At 27.1% G+C, this 23638-nt stretch overlaps 1 protein-coding gene across 1 annotated transcript; it reads left to right on the top strand.

Moving 5' to 3' along the window:
* Positions 1–3826: 3826 nt before the first annotated feature.
* LOC129968705 (protein bunched, class 2/F/G isoform-like) lies at positions 3827–22530 on the top strand. Its single transcript, XM_056082874.1, has 3 exons — positions 3827–6574; positions 12364–12418; positions 19362–22530. The coding sequence occupies exons 1-3, from the start codon at positions 4149–4151 to the stop codon at positions 19647–19649; spliced, it is 2769 nt and encodes a 922-aa protein (XP_055938849.1). The 5' UTR covers positions 3827–4148; the 3' UTR covers positions 19650–22530.
* Positions 22531–23638: the final 1108 nt, after the last annotated feature.

Genomic DNA, 23638 nt, shown 5'->3' with positions numbered 1-23638 from the left:
CGTTTCTAACCAAGCTATAATGTCATAGAACTGATCTATCTCCATTAGAAAGTTTCATGAACACAATAAACTGAGCATATGTAAAATACAATTAAAATAACACGGCATTAATATCTAACAACTTGGAGGAATCATAGATATGAATTTGTATGCGCACGATTTAGAGAAAATTAAATATAACCAATATTCCCAGTGAACCATCTGGTCGCCAAAGGCGAAGACTTTTAAATAAATGAAAGGTCCATTCTATTGTGATTAAAACGGAGTTGACTATGAAATTTTGAATATTATTTTCTTATAAAAACGCTTGATTTTAGACCAATCCCTCAATCAATCGTTTCAAAGAAGATAGGCCAATCAACGTCCAGAGATTTCCCAAAGTTGATTGGCCTAAGATTATGAAAATGCTCATTGTTTTAAAATTGCAATATTTAAAAGTTCATCATTCGATCCGATTTGACCATAAAAAGATAGATTTTTTTTTTTTTTTTAGTTTAAAAGATGGAGTGTTAAGAATATTTTGCAGAAGGTAAATCTTTAGGTCTAAAAAACTGTATAAAATTTAATAACTTCATAATTTTTTGAAGTATATTTATTATTTTCCGAAAAAATAAAATATTATAATTTACGTCATTTAAATCGTTTTGAAAGTAAAACTAAAAATAAATTTTTATTGAATAATTCTTGGATATATTGCGTAAATTACGGAAATTATTCTGTAGTGTGCTTAAGACTTCAATGCTGAAAGATTTTGATTTTTGTACTAGTATTTTTAAGAAAATATGTTTGGTTTCAGCCAAAAATTAACATTGTAAAATTAAGCATTGTATTAACTGTTTAATCACTTCTATTTTAATTTAAAATTATTCAAACTTTATTAGAGTTGACAGAAATCAGAGAGATACATAGTACAGTGAACAGAACGGCCTAAGACTTCTATAATGGTTTTATTATTATAAAATTTGAAGCTTAAAAAGATTTTTGTTAAAGGACTAAGTTATATAAAATATTTGATTGAAAATTTTAGCAAGCATGAACCCCGACGATCGGCCAAGGTAGCTAGTAAGTAAAATAATAGCGATTTTTGTACCACAGTCGTTAGTGTTTTATATAAATATCGATCCTTTTGAATATATATATATATATTTAAAATTCAAAAACGTGACAAAACTCAGAAAAAAATTTGCATTATTATTAAATTTGTATCATTAAAGAGAAATTTTTAAAATTTTGAAACAGTGTAAAATGAATATTTTTGAAAGTTATTATGGAGAAACTCCAAATTTCAGCTTGATTTTCAATTAAATAGAATTATAATTAAAATGGAAAAAAAAATTTCATCGAGTTGTACATTCTCACTCTCCAAATTATCTATGCACCAAATTTGTTAGCTGTAGGTCAAACGGTCTAGTCTATAGAGCGTTGATACGCTAATATTTCGTATCGACTGAGTAATTGAGTTACTTTTTATTATTAGTAGAGATCATGGAAATATTTTTGTCGGTGTAGATTTTATTATTTACATTCAGATGCATTTAAGAATTTTATAAAATGAGCGTATAAAAATTTTAAAGGCACTGAGAGAAATTATATCAAATAATTAAAGAAATAATGTACTTATCTACACTTATATAAAGCTCAATGTGTGTGTGTGTGTGTTGGCGCTCTACAGGCCAGGTCATTTGACATACAGCTATCAAATTTGGTACATGTATACCTTAGAGGTCGGGAATGTGCACCTGGGATCCCTTTTTTTAAAATTTTTAATTAGAATTTTAATTATTAATTAAAAACTAACTATCTCGTCAAAAAATCTTTTCATTTTCCCCACCGCCAAATGAGTAAGGCTTCAGGTTTATTTCCCACGCTAAAGAGGATAGGCTTAACATATTTTTGGCCAAATATTTCAAACGATTCGGTTTATTTTCTTAGTGTTTGATGCATTTAAAATTAAACATTGTTAATTAAGCGATCTTTCAGGTTCATTCTGAAGTACTTTTGAATTAAAATAAAACAGAATAAAGGAAATTTAAAATTTCTAATCTGCGTAGCGTTACCCCAACTGGCGCAGAAAATTCACGCATTTACGTTACGTAGCGATTCTGTTTATTTTCTTAGAGTTTCATGCATTTAAAACCAAACAGTGTCAATTAATTGATTTGTCCATGATGAATCTGAGAAAATTTTGTAGAACACTTCTTGAGATATTACATAAATTAAGAAAGATATTCTTTAGTGACCATAAGGTTTAAATATTCTGCGACTCTGTTTTCAGTTCTCATATTAAAAAAATGCTTCGTTTCAGTAAAAAATGTTCTTATATTAATTGCAATTTAACCATTTCCACTTTAATTTAAAACATGAATTCTACTGGAGCTAACAGAAAATTAGAGAGATACATATTACGTTATGGCTGAAGGCCCTTGTAATATTATGACTGAATTATATGACTATCAAAATTTGAAGCTTTAAAATATTTTGATGAAGGAGCTATTAAAATAGGAGTTACATAAAATATTTAATTATTAAAATTTTAACGATCATTAAGACTGGCGAACCGGTTGGTTGCCAAAGGCGGCTAGTATCAAATAATTGGAATAGAGAACAGTATTGCTGCACGTGCTTATCAACAGAAACTGCGTAAAATAAATTCAACTCAAATTTTAAAAAAAATAAACAACAACAACAACAACAACAACAAAAAAAAAAAACAGCACTATGTAACAAAAGCTAAAGTCAAACGTGTAAAAAGAATAATTTCAATATTGGTAAAAGCGTTTGAGATAGATGTTATTTAACAATAGAATAAGCTTAATATTTTAAAAGGGGAAAGAGCATTATTATAAATTGTGTTCAAATTCATTCTGAGAAATGGCTTAAATTTAGAGAAATGGTTGTGCAGAAATAAAATTTATGTCACTGAAAAACTGATTTTTTAAATTTTAAGATGTTATATAAATAATTTTCAGAGGTGATTTGATTAGAAATTATAGTGAAAATGTGAAATTCTGTAACCCTGATTTTAATCCCTTTCGAAAGTTATAGAAACTTTTTTAATAGAGCAGTATAATTTTTAGGTACTAAAAAGCATGCGCACTAAATATCGTTCGAATTCGCTACAGATTGTGAAATTATATAAGATTCAAACATTAAAACAGATAAATAAAGAGGATTTAAAACTTTATATGTTATATATATATATTAGAGGATATTTTGAACTGATAGAGTTGCAATCAATTTTCAGCCACTTCCTGATGAATTAAAGATCTGAAATTTTTATATTTTTGCCATTTTCTGCTTCTTCGAAATCCGTTTAAAAAAAATTCGAATCATTTAAATAATTGATTTTGCAATATTTTTGCTCCGTTTTTAAAACTATACATTTCTTTTTACTAGCCACTATGCTATTCGGCCTCTTTATGGACAAAATTACGGTATTGATCAGCTCTGCAAAAATTTTTGATAGAGAAACAGAAGTCTTTTAAATTAATTTTCTATATATTCAATGAGAAAACAAATAAAAAATACTCATTATTTTAATTATTAATAACTATAGTTCAGGAAATCTTTTCTATTGGCAAAATTTGTTCCTGGTGGTTCCATGCAATGTTTTCTGATATTTCCGAAATCTGGAATTTACTAAGACTTTTAACTTATTGCATTATTTTCTGAACAATATAATATATTATAATTTGAAACATTTTGTGAATGAATAGGTTTCGTTTTCTATTTAAAATAAATTCAGAATTTTTGTAATAAATGCGATATTGCCATCCCAAAAATGCTTAAAAATAAAACTATTTTTCAGATTTGTGTTGATATAATTTATAACTGCCATAAATGAATCCTGAAAAGATTTTGAGGCTCATTATACTGATTACTTGTGAAAGTAAATTAGAAGAAAATGTCAAGAAGATTGCTCGTTTGAGGAACGGTAGTGACATCTAGCATCGCATTTATTTGTCGGCTGTCAACTGGCTTCCTGTCGTAATGGAGTTGCGTATTAGACAGAAATTGGGCTTCACACATGGTCGCCATTTTCGAGCTGAAAATCGGTGATTGTGTTTGTTGATGCTCTAATTGAGCCGGCATTTCTTTTGCTGATTAAATAAATTTTAATTGTGTGATCTCATTATGATCAACTACATATGTTGCATCACGATAATTATTATATTTTCTTTGTGAATCTAAGAGCACTGGTAGAATTCCACTGTAAAGTGAAGTGTACAAATTGCATACTTTACGTAAAGTGCATTTCTATCATGGCTGAGAGTGACAAGACGTTAATTGATGATGGTAATCTTAGCAACAATAATCGGAAAAATAGTGCTCCAAATATTGTTCCACATACATCGGGAACTGTGCATCCAGATACACACCCTACACATCATGCTGCAGTTAGTGAACCTTCGACATTAAAAAGAAAACAAACTTCTTTTCAAATTACTAGTGTTACCGTAAAAGGATCGCGTTTAAGTACTGATGGTGGTGAGGATAGTGCTGATGATTTAGATGAGAGTCACACGGAAGATGCAAGTTCAGATATTTTGGATTGTTCAAGAACCACCGATGTTGACAATGACCAGTTGTCGGAAGACACTAACAACACCAACAACGATGAAACGTCATCTCATGCTCCATCCATTCCTGTTAAATGTAAAAAAGAACTGCCAGTCAAACAAGATAAACAAAATGATAATGTTGCTAAATTTCCATCCGAAGCTTCCAAAATTGTAAAATCTAATTTGCCATGTGAGAATACTCAGACTGACTGTGTGAAACCTCCTGCCCTTCCAGATCAATGGCAGCACAGGTTTAGAGTTGTAAAAATTGTACGTAGTGAACCGTTTAAGAGAGGCCGTTGGGTGTGTATGGATTTTATGGATCCACCTGCTCCTGTAACAGAAGCTAAAGTTGAAATTGTAGAAACAGCTGTTAGTGCTAATGTTCAGTTAATAGGTTCTTTATCAGATAATATACCTGCTGATAAAATTGCACATATATACGAAATTTCACCCAGTGAAATGTCGGATAGTGTGTCAGTAGCTGCTGGTTCTGATCGGAATCAACAACCAATGTATGGAATATTTCTTCCCCTTAATAATGGCCAGTATCCACTTATTACAGGTATGCATTCAAGAGTTTTACAACCATTGGAAAGAGAAGTAAAGCCTCAAGAATCAGCACAATCTATTGCATCTGGTGATCGAACACTTCACCAGCAACACAGTACGTCTAAATTGTCTCAACCTCAAAATGTCAGTCCTCAACAATCGCAGAACATAGCTGCCAGCTTGCCACAGTCACAAAGTACGACTGCTTATGTACAGCAATCCCAGAATATTTCAACTAATTTACAGCAATCTCAAAATGTTGCCTGTAATACTCAGCAAACACAAAATGTTATGCAGCAACCACCATGTAGTTCAGCAAGTAGACAGCAATCTCAGAATGTTACTATGAATATGCATCAAGCCCAGAATGTTTCAACTAGTATGCAGCAAGTTCAAAACGTTGCAGGTATGCAGCAATCTCAAAATATTTCAACAAATATTCAGCAATCGCAAAATGTAACTACTAATTTACAACAAATGGGAAATTTACAACATTCTCATGTTCCTGCTAGCATGCAGCAGTCTCAAAATACTACATCTAATTTACAACAGCAACAACAGAATATTGCACCTAATTTGCAACAGCAACAACAGAATATTGCACCTAATTTGCAACAGCAACAACAGAATATTGCGCCTAATTTACAACAGAATATAGTATCTAATTTACAGCAACAGAATATCGCATCTAACTTGCAACAGCAACAACCGAATATTGTATCTAATTTACAGCAACAAAATGTACCTTCTGCTATGCAACAACAGAGTATTCCAAGTACTCATTATTCAACTCAAAATGCTGCTCCTTCATCTATAAATGAGAATCAGCAACCTATATCTTGTCAAACTACTCAAGGAATGCAAGGCATTCCTTCTCAAAATCCTCAATTGCCCCTTCAAACTCCTGCAAGCGTACACACTTTACCACAATCTCAAAATATTACAAAAGATCCAGGAAGTGTTACTGTTCAACAAGTTGCTGTTGGAGATTCAAATGTGAAAAATTTACCAAATTATCCTGCAGTTCATTCTCAATCACAAATGACTCCAGAATCTCAATCTCTCATGCAACAAAATGTGCAGAAACAGACTGTAACTGTTACTCCTCCTCAAAGCATTTCTGAAACTTCTATAAAGGCTCCAAATGAAATTTCTTCCACACCTCAAATAGGTGAAGTATCAGTTAATCAGTCTGTTTCCAAACAGTCTCAAATTCCAGTAGTAAGCGTGGCACAAACTTCCATTCCTGCTACCCAAGTATCGTCTTCTGCAAACATTCCAGAGGTTTCACCAATTAGTATCAAAAATCCAGAGGCAGTTGTTCCTAGTCAAATAATTCAAAATCATATAGAAGCAAAGGAAGTGAGAACTCCTCCGTCTACAAATTTACAAGTTTCTCAAGAAGTTTTGGCTGAAATTCCAGCAGTAAAAAATGATATTAATGGTGAAGAATCTGAAAGGTATGCATGTTTTCATTGCATAGTCTTTACTTAAAAAGTATTTTCTTATTTTACTCCAATGAAAATATATAAAATTTAACCTTCCATCTCGATCTTAATTTGTTTGAATTTTAAATTATGATATGCACTTTTTTTAAAAAATTTAATCCTGAGTGTTGAATGGGAAATGGGTAAATGAAATTAAGTATATTTATTTAAGCACTCTGTATGAGAATAAATAACATGAAACCTAATGGTAGAGATTTTTTTTTTCTTTTCCCCTAGTTAAGATAGATAATAATGCAATCTATTTAATCATGAAGTTTAAATATTTATTCAGATATTTAAGGTAGATTATACTATATATATAAATAAGTAAATGCAATTCATGAAATTGTAATGAAAAATGATGCATCTGATTTTTACATCACAATTTACTAAATTTTTCAAAAAAAAAAATTGATTTAAATAGATTATTATTCTGTATTGAAATAATTTGGAACAGCAATTTCTTGTTTAAAATCTATACCCTAAAAATTTCAATGTATTACGATAATTCTGCATTAATTCTCCATTTTAATTTGTTCTTTATAATTATCTACTTAATATATTTAAAAGCTTCTTATTCTTAGATTAATCTTTTATATATTTATTATTATTTTTTAATTTTAAACATCAAATGAAGAAAAATACTTTAATGTGTAACTTGTGTTTTGGAATCTGAACAGAAAAATTGTGCTTTCCTCATTCATGTATCACCATAAAAATTATCATACATAATTTAAATTTGATTGATTTTGTTTTACTTCAAATAAATTAAGATTTTGTGGTTTTTGAATTCTCTATTTATATCTTAATAATACTGTACAAATTTTGGTAAAAAAAAGAAAATTTCAAATTATTTTGTTAAATGAAAATAATTGCAAACTTTGAGTTTAAAAAAATGTGGTTTTTTATTAATTTGTTCTGTAAATTTAACCTTGTATTCAATTTATTGGATTATTACAACAAAAATGTTATGCTATAATATATACATCACTGAAATTTCTATATTGTATCAGTACTATGCATTTCTGTTTTGAAGTTAGAAGAAAAATTCTATTGATTTATCCAGCTTTAAAAAAATATTCATTTGTTTCTTACATTAGAAAATATGTGTACATGCACATGATAATTCCATTATACATTGAAATGGTTTAAATATATGAATACTATTGAAAATATTTTTATTTAGAATATACATATTAATTTTTTCCTTTTTTTAAAAAAAATGGAATGTATGTATTGATTTTGCAGCAAAAATCTGTTTCATTGAAATTTGGAAAATAATTCAACACTTTTTGTTCAAATATACACATATACATCGGTTTCTATTGGAAGAATTTTTTAAAAAGAGAAAACATTTACTGATAAATAATCTACAAGTTTGAATTCTTTTGGAGCATGTTTTGGTGAATTCTTTTTAATCATGTTTTTAAAAAAATCACATTAGAATTAGACAGTTTATATAGGACAGTTAAATAGTATTGAAGTACAGTCAGTAACAAAAGTATTGAATATTAAAATTTAATATTTTATATTGTACTATGAAATTTTACTGATCCTTTTATGTCAGTTTTAAATTCTTTATATATTTAACTATCAAAAATTTATAGTCTGAAATAATATATGTGCAAATAATATAAATACACAAGGACTGGAAAATGAAAAACATAATAGTGTATAAGGCATGAAAAATAAATATGGAAAGAACATAGAAATTTAAAAAAAGAAAGGATTCAAATAATTTCTCCAATAATTATATTTGTTTATAAAGCGAGCTAAATTCTTTTAAAATGTGTTTTAATCTTTTGGATTATCAATGCATGAATATTCCCTGTTTAGGACATGAGCACTGATAATGGTCAATTTTAGATTTTAAAGGAAAAATATTCCCTTGCACTATTGCTCTCTCCTAATATTGATTGCAATTCGCCTATGGGCAATAAATTTCGATTTTGGTGCTGTGAAAAGAAAATTATTGGAAAATTTCATTTTATTATTAAATGGTTACATGAGAAATATGAAAAATATGTCCATTGTTTATAAATTTTGTTTAAAAAGTTTTGCAATTTAACTTGAGTGAGTATGGAAATGAAATATTCTTGTGCTTTAAATACATTTTCTTGACAAATATCAGACAGAATGTCATCATAAATAAGTAAAACACAACTATTAACCAACAGTTAGTATTATATAAGTTTGATTTGCCTTAAAGAGTAAATTCACAATAAAATAAATAGTAGATATCTTTTAATTCTCAGCATCATATTTATAATAAATCTCCATTAGATTCTTAGAAAAATATTAAAGTTTGAAGCATGTATTCAAGATTCAGCTTTATAGAAAGATATTTGAAAATTATATAGAAACTCTAATTTTAATCAAAATAATTCATCAAATATAAAATTATAAATTATGGAGAATTTTCTTAACTTAAAAAAATTTTGGTTGCTTTATTAAATAAATCATGAAAAAGTATCCTTTTCTCTTTATTCGAGTAACATTATAAAAGGGCACTTACAGCATGCTTTGTGGATTAATAGGTTCTCTCTTAACTAAATTTGATTAAATTCGCCATTGGCTGAATACTAAAGTTTGCTAATGGCATATTATTAATATGTAAGTAGCTATAATAGTTTTAATTACAGTTTCAAATGCATTAAAAAGCTTTTCAAAGAAAGAGTACAAAAATTGGAATTTAAATGACTGTAGTATGTATTGAAATGAAATGTGAAGAATTCAAAGATAATGATGTTGATAAATATTGTTAATTTATCTATTAATCAAATTTATTAAAATCATGAAACTAAATAATTTTATTTTTAGTTTGAAAAATATCAGTTTATGAGAAATTTTATATTGTTTGATGATTAATTTTCTTTTTCTTTTTACCTGTATATAGAGTTAATACTAAAGTTTAATGTTAAAAGTTTAAGTTAATGTTAAAGTTTAAAGTTAATACTAAAGTTTAAAGTTAAAGTTAATTTAATGATGATGGGTAATGTTACTTATCAGAATCATATTATTAATGTTCTAAAACTTTTTCTCCTATATATATTTTTCTTTATATATGGTTTAATCTTACCATGTAAAATTTTTAAATACATAAAATATTTTTATAAATTCCATTTAAAAAACTCAATGTAAGAAAAATTTGATGATAGTGAATAAATATAGTATATGAAAGATTCTTTAATATCTTGAAAATTTAAGCTAAAATATAGTTACAAATATATATATTACTGTGATAAAAAAAACTCTCTAGAATGTTTCATCTAAAATGTAGATATGGGCTCCAAAACTTGTTCAAACATTTTTACAACTTTTATAAACATATGGCTACATTTTGGAATTTATTCCATTTTATCATCTGAAATTAAGTTTGTTTTTAATGGTATACAAATTTTAACTTCGTCAATTTTCATAATAGCTGATATACTTATTTGTAAAACTTTAAAATTTGTTTGTTCATACAAAACATTTCCTGCAACAACTATATTTGAAAAGTTACAAAAAGCTTTTAAATGCAACTGCTTATCGGGGGGGGGGGGGGGGACAGTCATTATATGACATATGTGAGTGTAATAAAATGTTTAAAGAAGTTAAAAAATCTGTTGTAGATGAATCATGCTCTGTAAGACTGTCCTCATTGTCTTATCATCAACATCAATCAAATAAAAAAAATATTTATTGATTATCATTTAACTATTAAATATAATATTAAAGAATTTCTATGTAGAAAGCAACAAACTTTGGGGAAATAACTCATGGGTTTTGCAGAACAATAATGCATTTTTTCATAGTGTCATTATTATTTGTGAATTTTCAACAAAGAAAGTCAGATCTCCATTCTACCTGATATGGCAACTTTTTCTTTTTCCTTGGTTGAAATTAGCTCTTCATGATTATGATTTGAGTCTATTAATGATATAAAAGAAAATGTATTACAACTGTAGTGGGGTTTTTACAAAATGAATTTAAGGCCTATTTTGATGATTGGGGGGGGGGTACATTGGCAAAAGTGCATTGTGGTCGAAGGAGGTATCTTTGAAGGAAATGACTTTTTGGCTAATGAATTGATACTTTTTTTGTGCTGTCATTCTTGATACTTTTTGATCACAGTACTACTTGTATAATTATTTTATATTATAGCTCTAAGATCTCATGTTGAGCTATCTGTCTTATATCATGCTGTTAAATTTTCTTCAGCAGTTAGTTATTTTTCTTAACCTATGATAGATGATTAACTAATCAGCCATATATAATTTATCTTTTGTATAAATAAGATAATTGCATAATAATTTCCTTAATTGATATTGAAAAATACTATGACTTTCACATTTTAAATTATGGGGAGGTGATTCTAAAAACTGGTGGGTACATTAATTCTCTGTTTATATTTAAATGTATAAAAAAACAATTTCATAGTTGTAAAAAAATTAAACAGAAGAATTTTACAGTTTTCAAAAATAAATAGAAGCCAAAATATATATATTATTTAAATTAAATCCTTTGATATTATAGGAGAATTTTAATCATGTAAAGGTTTTAACACAACCAGTAGGATTTTTTTTAATTGCATCTAAGTTGCATATTTAATCTGGTGTTTTATGATGCAAGTGTTGTCTATTATTACTATTGATTTTTCACATTTCTTTGCTTTCAGATTCTAATAGTGTTATTTTCCATATTTTTAAATTTGTGTATTTGAGCAAAACTAGAGATTGTATTTAGTCCCTAAAACATCATATATCCAGTAGCAGATTTTTTTTTAGGCATCTAAGACTTCTGGACTAGGGGTGGGGTCTCTAGCAGATCAGTTAAAGAAATACATAAACCTCGTTACTAAAAAAAATTGTAAAAAATACAAATTCTATGAATTATAAAGACCTAAGATAATATTTACAATATGTCATGTATAATTGTCTAGATTCCTATCACTTTCAGTATTGTATTAAAGTATTTATAATTACCTAGCACTTGGTTAATTGTGCGCAAATGTGAATACTGCTCAGTGATAAGTCATATATTCAAATAAATTATTTGCAGATTTCCATGCAGTTTCTAAAATAAAAATAATTAATCTAAAATAAATCATTGCATAGACCCATAAAATTAAACCTGCCCTTGTATATATCCATGAAATTCTGATACTTCATTTAATTCATAAATATTTACTCTTGATATTTAAAATTTTTTGTTTCTGACTTAAAATGCAGTATGTATAAAATATAATTTTTACAATATAAGAATTAAAAAAATTGCTTTACTGTTAATTAATGTTAACGAAATTATCTAATTAGTATATTTTTGGTATAAAATAATCTTTTCTAATTTTTGTAAGTAAATAAGTAAGCTAAAACTTTAATTATTAATACTTATTCAACTTTATTTAGCCAAAAATACAAATAATTAAAAAAAAATTTAATAATGAAAATTTTTATTATTTATTGTGTTATTAAAAAAATTCTATACAATTTGCATTTTATACTCATGAGCTTTCTTTTGAATCAACTGTAATCTTAACTTCAAATAAACAACTGTCCTAATTTATGAAAAGCACAATCACTTCTACTAGCTTCCCTATCAGTAGACTTTGGACAGTCTTGGAAGATGCATGTATTTGCAATGGCTTCTGAATACCGTAAAGTTTATCAACGGTATATATACAATTTTGGGTGCATTTTTTTGTACTAATGTTCAGTATTAATTTCATGTATCATCTTTTTATCCTTATTCTTTTAAATGTGCTTATTTTGTGTTTTCAGTGTTCCTAGTGGGACCAGTACTGTAGCTATTGATAACAAAATAGAACAGGCAATGGTATGTTTTCATTTCTTACTTTCATACTTACTTTTAAGAAAAGCTATTTTTATTTTTAAGATAATTTTGTAGATCTATTTATTAATTGCATATTAATTTAATATAATATTTTTTATACCAAATTTGTAATCAGATTTTTATTTAAAAAAAGTTTATACTAACGTGAAACTTACTGAACTAACCCATATTCTGTAATTAAGGGGATAAATTGTATTACTATAACTGTTTTATTAAGGAAGAAACATAATTAATTTTTCAAAAGTTCAAAAAAAACTTTTGGTGAGATATTTAATTTTACTTGGCAATCTGAATATTTATATAAATAAAAAAAAAAAACTGCCAAATTTTGTTTATTTTATGATTTGACTTGTCAGTTTTTTTTTTTTTAATAAAAGAAAACAGTATTTGATGTCTGATGAAATTTGCTGTTGCAAAATTATGCAAATCAAATTTTATAAATTGTTTTGGAAATGTTTGAAAGTTGAGAGAAATTTCATAATCAGCATAAAAGCATGTGTTGTAGAAATTAGTCTTTTGAATTCTTATATTTTGGAAATAAAATTACTTGATTCATGGCCGAGTATTTTAATTCAATATATTTTATATACTTATTGCATTTTAAACGACATCAGTTAGTTCCTTTAATAAAGTAATTGTAATAAAAGAATTAATTATTTAGCCAAGTGTAGAAACAATTTTGGATTTATCACATTATTATTTGCAAATCTTGTTGGTATCATAAAACATTGAAGAAGAGTGGCTGGGAATTTGCTAACTTTCTTTTGTCTCCATTTTAAAATTATTTTATAAGTTTTAGGTCTTTTTGTTTTGAATTATTAGAATGTGTTCAATTATAAAATAGTCAAATCAAATATAATGTAAATGATCCAAGTATAAAAGGAAGGAGTTGGGGATTGAATTGAGATTTTCAAGAATATATTGTACATTGATTGTGAACCAGTAATTTTCAAGATTTAACCGATTTTCTTTTAAGAAAGCTGTTAAGTCAGCTGAGCAGGAACATATCAACGGCTAGATAACTTGTCATTAGCCACCATGAAAGGTAATTAGAGAATTTACTGTTTTTATTAAGACCTGTTTCTGCAGGTAGGGTCAGGCATTATTTTCCTGAACAGTTATGAATGATTTATTTAAACCTCTCATCCATAAAGTAAATTGTCATCTAACTGGCTGCCTTTAAGATGTGAATAATCTAAAACAAAAGCAGATTAAATATTAGTTTGAGTAATGAAGTAATAAAATTTGATTATAAGCAATTTAGTCTAGAAATTGGTTAGGGCATTGGAAAGGAGTAACATCAGTTTAAGAAGACACAATATCAAATCCCATTAGTAAAATTCCTTTAAATGGTAAAAGACAATATCAGGGAGCAAGCTACCTGTTTGTACTTTTTATAATGGATCAATAGTTAGATAATCTAGATGAATTGTTATTAGCCACTATAAAAAATAATTGGAGAATTACTATTTTATAAATATTTTCCTGATGGAAAGACTCAATTTATACAAGCACAGTCTCCTTGTTAAAGGAATCTATTCTTCATGAAATTTATACTTTAAAAATTTTTGGACTAGATGTAATGAGTGATCAAATGATTATCAATCTTAGTGATTAAGGAAAACATAAACTACTGAATTTTAATAATTACATTTGCCCTGGTAACACGCTTCTAACTGAATGAATGAAAACTTTATTCATATCCATTATATGCCCTAAAAAAATTTTAATCCTAATTCTTGTAATTTTAAAACAGTGATCTTTATATATGAATTATGTAAAGTCCTCTTGATAACAATTATGATTTTATATAATTTATTTAGTTAAATCTTCCAAAAGAGGAATTTGGTTTTTAGAGGTAGATTTAAAATACTGTGGGCATAGTACTTTATTTTAATCAATATTTAAGACACACACAAAAATGAATCCTGCTTATTGTAGCAATTAAAAAAAAAAATCTTTTAAAGATTTTTTGATAAGGTAGAAAAAGTAGACTGTATAATATAATAAGATGAATGAAATATTTTTTATTATTTGTAAGGTATTTCCAGGGATTATTGACTTCTTACAGCATATAACTTTTAAATTTATAGGCAATATCTGCTTTCTGTGATTTTTATTAAGTATGTATTAAAAGTCATTTAAAATTTGACTTTGGGTTGTATTTTGATCTCGTATTCACTGGGCACATTTAATCATTGTCCAGTTTCTTCTCACAATTTTTACTTCTTTGATAATGAGAAAATTCTGTGATATTCCAGGTATGATATTATATTAGTGAAGAGTGTAATATCATATCTGGAATGATATAATAATGTTCACTTGGTTCTGTACTGTATCCGAATAGCCTCAATGCAGTTCTCTACAGCTGGTACTTAAACCTCCTGTTTAACTTAGGAAAATTACATGGCCAACTTCATCCAAATTTCATACAAATCCTCTCCTGAATATCAGTTTTGATTTCTGAAGAAGAAAGAAAGAAAAAAAACGCAGTTAATATTTTGGATGCTAGGAGAGGAAATGCTGCTGTGATATGAGGGATTTGCATATTTCTTAACATGCATAACATTCTCTATCTGTGAAGGAGTTATGAAGTGCTTTTTTTCACTGAATGAAGACTTTGTAATGAAACTGACTTTACTAAATTGCACATTACTAATTGCAAACAGCAATTTTTATTCCCTTAAAGTATTTTAGTGATAAAATTTCTACATTTAAACTCAATGACAAATGCAATTCTTTGAAAAATGATCTCACATTTTGAAAAGATTGGAGCCTTTATTGTTAAATCTGTATGAAGCCTTAAACCATTTTGACTGGAGGTTGAAATATTGCAATTACAATTGTGAAGTAGGGAGCATCAAGAAGGCACATGGTAGTAATATGGCACTTGTGATATGGCAATTGTAAATGTCATCTACAATAGTGTGAAGAGTTATGAAAAATGTCTTGAAGTTTTATCCATTGAAAATACACCATACTCGGGAGTTGCTTTCTGATGATAATGAAGTATGGAAAACATTGATTTGATGTTCATTGCTTAGATAACATTAGATGATGATTAGTATTTGCAGGTACTATGGAATGATGAGGTTTATTTTTTACTTGAATAGCACTGTAAACACATATAACTGCCATATTTATTTGATTTGATAGAAATACTTACATTTATCAATAAATTCCATTGCTTGCTTCAAAGTTGAAAGTTAACATGTTGTCACCTCATCTTTTATCATTGTCTTATTTCTTTGAAGAAAGCATGTCTCAATGCCGATTACAAGTTCTGTAGTACTCTGAAACTTCCTCGCTCCATCACTTCAATAAAGAAATTGTTTACCCATTATAATCTTCATGCAAAATGGCGTACCCTTGCACATTATTATTTTTTTAAATATTATGATAACTTTTTTTTTTATGGCAGAATGAGCTGGTCAATTTCAACATTTCACCTGATCAAAACCCTTATAACTTTTAGTCATGAAAATATTAAAAGAGCTGCATTTATAAAATTAATGTTCTGAGCTTAGCTGTCTTAAAATAAAGAGGTTTGTGATGTGCATTCTACCTTAGTGCAATGAATGGTGTAGGTTCTTTTTGTCAAATGCGATTTCTAGAGTAAAGAGATAGGGATATATTGAACTGTGGTTATAACATATGTGATAACAATAAAGTTATTGTAATAACATTATATTGTTATAACAATAAAGTTATTGTAATAACATTATATTGTTATAACAATAAAGTTATTGTAGTCTTATTATCTAATTTATAGTTGATTTTATGTTATTACAATAAAAGTTATTGCATCTTTCTGTTGTTGATATTAATGATTGTAGTTTGGCATATTAAGAAATCTGTAAATTGCCCGTCGCAACATCATTTCCTCCCTTAGTGACCAAAATATGAGCTAAATTTCACAGGGAACTTGTATACAAAGCTTGGGTAAATTGGCCAAATAATTTTCCCTGCAGAGATCTAAACATCTGCTTAACTTGGTGTACCTTGTATATCTTTGGATGAGACTGGAGTATTATTGCAGTTTTTAAGATAGTATCTTAAAAAATTTATTTTGTAATATTGTCTGCAGATTTTTGTATTGGAATCAAATGTAAAGAAAGTTTATTTGGATGCAGTATGCATTATAATTAATCTTTAGAGAAATTTTCAAAAATTATTGCTCTTTATGAGGTTGATCATAAGACCAGAAGACATACTACCCTTATAAAATATTTAGGGAGAATTATCGTTTTTTGTTGTTAAAATTGCATCGCCAGATTATCTGATAGTCAAAACAATCAAAATTTAAAAAAGATAATATACTTTTGATGCGATTTTTTTTCTCATAATTTTACATAAAAAAAATCCTTTTCAATAAATGGAATTCATGGAATAATTGGCTTAAGAAGTCTTTAATGGAATTCTTGTTGAAAAAAAAATTAAGTTTATGACAGTTATAGTAAAAATGTTATATAGCCATAAGCGTACTTTAATAACTCTTTTTTTAGTATATCATTAAACTCAAAATAAAGAATCTGGATGAGTTTTTTGTTTTTAAATTTGACAATGGATAAGGACCATGCGACTCCCTCCTTTGTTTTTTTGTAAAATTATTGGGATTCAGGGTTAATATGCATTTTGAAAATAGATGAACTGACCATACTAGATAATTTACATTTTCATGTTGCATAAAAAAGTTTCACAGTAATTGTGCTAGACTGTATTCTGTCTTACCTAAAGAATTATGTAAATACAATTATTATAAAGCTTGTGTATTGGTTCTGAGATTTTTTGAGGACATTTGATTTGATAAGCTTAATAATATGTATTTGCCTCATTTGGAAAAGTAAGGATGAATTATCAAGATTTATAGCTTATTGAAATACATTTGGATCATCGAGTTTTTTTCTGATGTTTTAAATTCCTCAGATGTGGCTTTCCAAGCATATTCAATCCAAGCGTATTTACATTTTTTTTTTTTTTAATGAGGCTATACAGTATTTATGTCATTGGCAAACTTTTGGTTGAACTACATGAAACTTCTTGAAATTAGACAAGCATAGTCAACAGATTAATTTAACTCGTTGCACTTGGAAATTTGATGCATTATTATTTACTTAATACATAAACAGAACTCTTTGCACTTGGAAATTTGATGCATAATTATTTACTTAATACATGGACCTGTTTATTGCATCAAAAAATAAATGCATGTAATTATTTTGAGTTGAGTTTCCTTGAAAAATAAATCGACAGCTTTTTAACAATTTGACTTAAAATTTTAATTAATTAAATTTTAAAAATGAAAGTTAAAAAAATAAAATAAAATGTCAGAATGATGCATTGTCTTGAATGGTGACTCAAAGAAGACATTTGAGTTCAAAGTGTTAACATCTTCATGATTTTTTTAGCATTTAATCACTGGCATGCAGTTAATACACAAGTACTAGTTGTTATGAAATACTTCTAAAATTAAAGTTAAAAGATAAATTTATGTATATAGAAGCTTAAATATTATATGCAGATGTAATTATCTATTAATAATGTTATATTAAATTCAGCATAAAGAAAGGCAATAATATGTAGAGAGAATGTAACACATTCGATTTGTTGCATTTTTAGCACTTGGTCTTTTTAATATTCAGAAAACTAAAATACATATTGACCAAAATTAATAATTTTACTTTGAATGCATTTTATATTTATTTTACAAAACCCGGCTTAAATTGGGATATCTGGCATTCACATAAAAGTGCATGCTTGAAATAAAAGTTGGAAAAAGTAAATAAAAAAACCTTCAGTACAGTAATGTTCAAAGATTCTTATAAAAAAACCACCTTCAAATCTATTTTTAAAAAGATTTTTTTAACTCACCGCCTCCCTCTTCCTTAAAAAAAAGAAGAAAAACTGGCATTTTTGTATGTGCATAAAAGTAAGCCAACTAACTTATGAATACAGAAATTACTGTTATTAAATCATAATTATATATAAAGCCACCTATTGTAAATAAAAATTGTTTAAAAACATTTTTTATTGATTTCTTATTTTTAGCCATTTTTTTATCTCAGAACGTACATATCTGTGATAATCTACCAACTTGTACTACAAATTGTCAAGAGTGTGTTTATTTCTTTTTCTGCACTAATCTTATTATATATCTGTGATAGTCTATCAACTTGTGCTACAAATTGTCGAGTGTGCTTATTTCTTTTTTTGCACAAATCTTATATTGTTAGTTATATAATTAAGATTTTTGCTATAGTGTTAGAGTCCTTTCAGAATAATTCAGTATATTCAGGATAAAGTGAATGAGTGGTTGATTATCCAATACCATTCTTTATATTTGATTGCTTTGAGAGGAAGGATATTTAGACCAAATATATATTTTGATCAATTGACGCTCTCACTAAATACTTTCTTATTTAATAATAAAGTTTTGTATGAATATAAACATATTATTTTTTTTAAGACTGTTTTACTTACCTTTTATTTTTGGATGTATCTTTTTATTAGTGACACTTGCAAATAATTCCCCATTAATTTACTTTTAAAGGTGTACTGTATTTTATGAAACACAATTAATTGTTGTTAACTGAAATTGAAAAATTAAAAGGATATATAATATTGAGTTAGGTTCCATTTACAATTTATAAATTATTTTAAGATATTTTTTTTTTTTAAAAATTGATGATTAAATGAATATTAGAAAGTTGTTAGTGAATTAGACATGAAAAGGTGTTCTTAGACATGAATTAGTCAATTAGACTTGAAAAGGTATTCTTAGAAATGAACCTTTGTTTTAGAAATTATCAGATTTTCAACAAAACACTTGCATTATAAAAATCTAAGTATTCTTTATTCTTTTGTAGATTTTTAAAATTTTGTTGTCCTGATATTTTTTTATAATTTATCTTTTTTTAAAAAATAGGATTTGGTGAAGAGTCATTTAATGTTTGCTGTGAGAGAAGAAGTGGATGTTTTGAAAGAAAAAATTACTGAATTGATGGAAAGGATATCGCAACTCGAATATGAAAATAATTACTTAAGAGCAAATGCAACTCAACAAACTCTTGAACAACTTAACCAGTCGCAACTTCTTCAACAGCAGCAACAAAATCAGCCTTCTACAGTTTCTATGAACTCACTTCCTCAAGTTTCGCAACAGACCACTCAGCAACATCAAATGAATATTCAAAATCAACAACCTACTTCATAACAGTCAATAAAATTTTCCGTATTAGTGTACTAATTGTATTGGAAGAAATTTTGGTAGTCCTGCAACTGTGGTCAGTTTTAGAACTACAAAAACGTTAACTTGGAAAATAAGTATTTATTGTATTTGCATTTCGTGCCTATTTCTATTACTTAACAGTTTCCTGCTTTGGAAAGCCTTATGAAACTCAAAATGGTGTAAGGAAAAATTTGGAATTTGTGTAAATATATATATATTCTTTTTCTATCAGTAACATTTTTTTTTGTTGCTAAAATTGAAGCTTGCAGGTACATAAAACTGCTTTTCTCTATATTTGACATGAATGTTTTTAAACAGTTAATTTAATATGTATTAGTCATTAAAAAAAATCATCCTTTTTATTTTTAACATTAACAATTAGCATCCATTATCAACATTGAATAAATAATGTGAAATGTATATTTATGCATACATACATATATATATATATTTACTGTTACTTAATTTCATTTCAAATTTGTTAAGGTGTTTAATTGGATTGGTCATTTGTTCTGTATCATTTAAGAAGTACTTATATAAACTGTCACTATGTGCAGCACTACCAGACAAATTCATTATGCATAGTATGTTCTATAGTAACTGATTGAATTTGATTGATTGTAAAGTAGTTTATTGGATTATGGAAATTAAAATATAATATTAGACTTGCTGCATACAGATTAAGACAATGGAATATTCGCTTGAGTATAAGAAATTTTAGAAATTCCTAATTTATTCCATTTTCTGTATAGTGTGACTTATTTCAGTAGATGAGTTTTTAAAATTAAGGAATATTTTAAAGTCTTTTTAAAATATTTTTAGATTTGCCATTTCTTTTGTATTTTTCTCATCAAAAGATGCTTGTCTCCAATAACTGTAATTCCAACCAGTTTTTAAATTTTGTGTTTCAAGTGCCTGCTCTGGAATTGTTTATAGGATAAATTAATTGTAACTTATTTTACAATCAGTATTAAGTGCTTCAATTTATTATGCTTAAAATATTAGGTGTATGCTTACACAAAGTGCTTCAATGAGATATAAAAAACCATTCCTTAAATGTGAACGAACAATGTGCCACAATTTATGTCTGTGTCATGTCTTTTGAACGAATGCGTGCAAGGGGGAAAATGTGTTGCTTTCGCTGGACCAATGCAAGATGTACAGAAGACTTTTGTATATCTTTGGAAAAAACAAAAAAACTGTGTAGCAAAGTGAAATGTGTCAAATTCTTACACTCTTTGGATTGTTATAATGAGTGCTGTTGGATTTGATGCAATTGATCTGTACAGAAACTTTTTCTCACAAGAAAAACAGTTCTGTCATAATACGCCTTATAGGTTGCAAATTGTGATAAAATTAAATACTGTAGAGGTTGTGGTATTGTATATTGTAACCTTTAAAAAATTGCCAAGGGAAATTCAAAGAGAACCACTTTATAAAATGTGATAAGTGTATTTAATTCTCAGAGACGTTCTTCTCTTTTTCAATTACCTTTCTTTTTTTCTTTTTAGTTTCTTTCTTTCTTCTTTTTTTTTCCCCCCCCTAAGTCACTTAAAAATAGTACATTCCTTACAACTTACGTTGGTGCTCAGTTTATGGGTGCACTTTTTTTTTTTTTTTCTTTCAACCTGTTAGGTGCTATTGTGATCATCAGTTTTACCGTTCCTAATCACAAGTATTTTCTACTGTGATGTATCATATGTAGCTCATGCTTTATGTAGAACTGACGATTGAAAGGGCTTATAATGTATATTAGTATGTAAATTAATATTGCATTGGGGCAAAGGAGCTGGGGCCAGTTGTTTATCTTAGAAAGGGAAGGAAAAAACCAGAAAAACATCTATAGATAAATGATAGACATTTTAGCTTGGAATTTCTGTGGAACTTTGACTCCTCTGCTTCAATGCTTTAACATTGCCACTGTTTATTTCTCTTACAGTGTGATATAGTCATCAGCTTGTATAAAAAAAATTCTGTAATTCTGGCTTAAATACTAAAGTTCATTTTTTAAAGGGAAAAACGACTTTTATGTAAAAAAATTATGTTTTAAACCTTATTTTGCAGCAATGTGATTGTGTTAAAATTTTAAAATTATGTTTAATTGTGAATTCTCTTCTATTGTCTTTATTTTTTTTCTATGCTGAATAATGTTTTTAAAAAAGCTATGAAGTAGATGAATTTTCAAAATTCTTGGCAACAATCCCTATTTTTTTAATTAACTTGCAATATAATTATAACCATTCTATAAACGATGCAATAAATATGCTTTCAAAAATAGTGCAATAATTTATTTAATAAGAATGTGTATTGTATATGAACATAATTAATTTTAATTCATTTATCTTACATTGGCATTTTCATATATAAGATCTTTTTTAAACTATTAGGAACAGAATTAATTATTTAGGAATTTTTTAAAAATGAAAATTGTAATAGGGTAAAATTTTAGAAATTCCATATTTATCATAAGGAAATTAAAAAAAAATTATAGCCCAATTATCCTGATCAATGTGTAAGTTGAACACTTTTTTCCCCACCATTTATACACTAAATTACTTTTTTTAGATTTTAATTTTGTATGCAAGTTGCCAATGAAAAACTATAGGTATAATAAGTAGTTGATTGTGAAAAACAGAAAATAATGAAGGAAAGAAAATCATATTGATTGTAAAAAAAATAATAATAAAATTAGAAATCTGGTATCAATTTAAATGTAATTAATTTTGGAGAAAATAAAAGGTTCTAATATGACTTATACAAAATAATAATAATGGTAGATTGTTTTGAAAAATTGAAGTTATGATTCAAGTTAATTTTTTAAATAAACAAATAAACCTAGTATATTTGAACAAGCAGTAATGTAATTTGTGCATTTGCATTATTCTTATCAGAGAAACAAAATAAAAATTCAGTTATTACTCATTGAAAATGCCTTTTCTCTTTCCACATCATTTTAATCACTCTCTAAAATTTGAAATGCTCTTCATATAATAAGTTCAAATTTGTTATATTTTAATGCTCTAAATTCTCAGTTACTTTATTTTTGATGAAGTTCTGATAAAGAATGCTTTATGAAACCTTGAAAATTATTTAATTTCAACCAACCTTTTTTCATCATTTAATAAAAATTTTAAAAGATTAAGTAAATATCATATAAAAAAAGTCATATTTTTTATACTTGAATTAATTTTTCATTTCACTAATTTTTTGTACTATTCAAGTTTATTGACTTTTGTAAGTGCAGACAAAAGTTTTCATTCAAAGCAGTTATCTGAATTAAATATAAATAATGCTTATTCTCTAACTCTGAAACCTCTTGCTTTTGCACATGCGTCAGGATGTGTTTAACTCAAAATAGGGGTGAAAGAAAAGATGAAAATAGGAGATGTTTACATTTAGCAATAAGGTTAACTCCAATTCTGCATGAGCTTAGAGGTATAACTGCTGATAACTCGTAATATTGCCGGAAAAAGATACTAATTCACTATAAAATACTTTAGAGCAATTTTTATTTACTGTAAGAGATCTAAACATTAAATTATAATGAATAATTAAGATTTCTGTTTTTTAAATTTGACAATTTACTTTTTACAAAATAAAAATTTTTTGGGTTAAAACACTTTTTTTTTGTTGAATTTTTTTTAATATTAACAACAATAGATAATCTTGGTCACATTTAATGATATTATATAAAATATTTTTCATGCCAGCTCTGAACGTTTTGCAATTTGAACTAGTCATATATACAATCAATATGCAGTTTTGAGTTATAAAAAAATAGTGTGATATGATCGGTATTAACAATGAATAAAAAAGATTCGAAATGACATGACATTCACATACATATGGAATAAAACAGAATGAAAAAGTATCTAATGGTGTGAAAATTAAGGGCAAAGTATGAAGAAATCCAGAAATAGGCTCTTCTTTCCGCATCTTAACCCTTAGCGAGATAGAATTATTAGAAAGTGGTA

Source organism: Argiope bruennichi, chromosome 5 (assembly GCF_947563725.1).
Source record: "Argiope bruennichi chromosome 5, qqArgBrue1.1, whole genome shotgun sequence".
Taxonomy (NCBI): domain Eukaryota; kingdom Metazoa; phylum Arthropoda; class Arachnida; order Araneae; family Araneidae; genus Argiope; species Argiope bruennichi.
The sequence above is the reverse complement of the archived record's forward strand: the minus strand, read 5'-3'. Positions and strand labels throughout refer to the sequence as shown.

Excerpts from the sequence above, each read along its gene's own strand:
- LOC129968705 (XM_056082874.1), top strand. The coding sequence starts at position 4,149 with ATGTTGCATCACGATAATTATTATATTTTCTTTGTGAATCTAAGAGCA. Across the intron at positions 6,575-12,363 it reads AATGGTGAAGAATCTGAAAG|TGTTCCTAGTGGGACCAGTA; the intron begins GTATGCATGTTT and ends TTGTGTTTTCAG. Across the intron at positions 12,419-19,361 it reads ACAAAATAGAACAGGCAATG|GATTTGGTGAAGAGTCATTT; the intron begins GTATGTTTTCAT and ends TTTAAAAAATAG.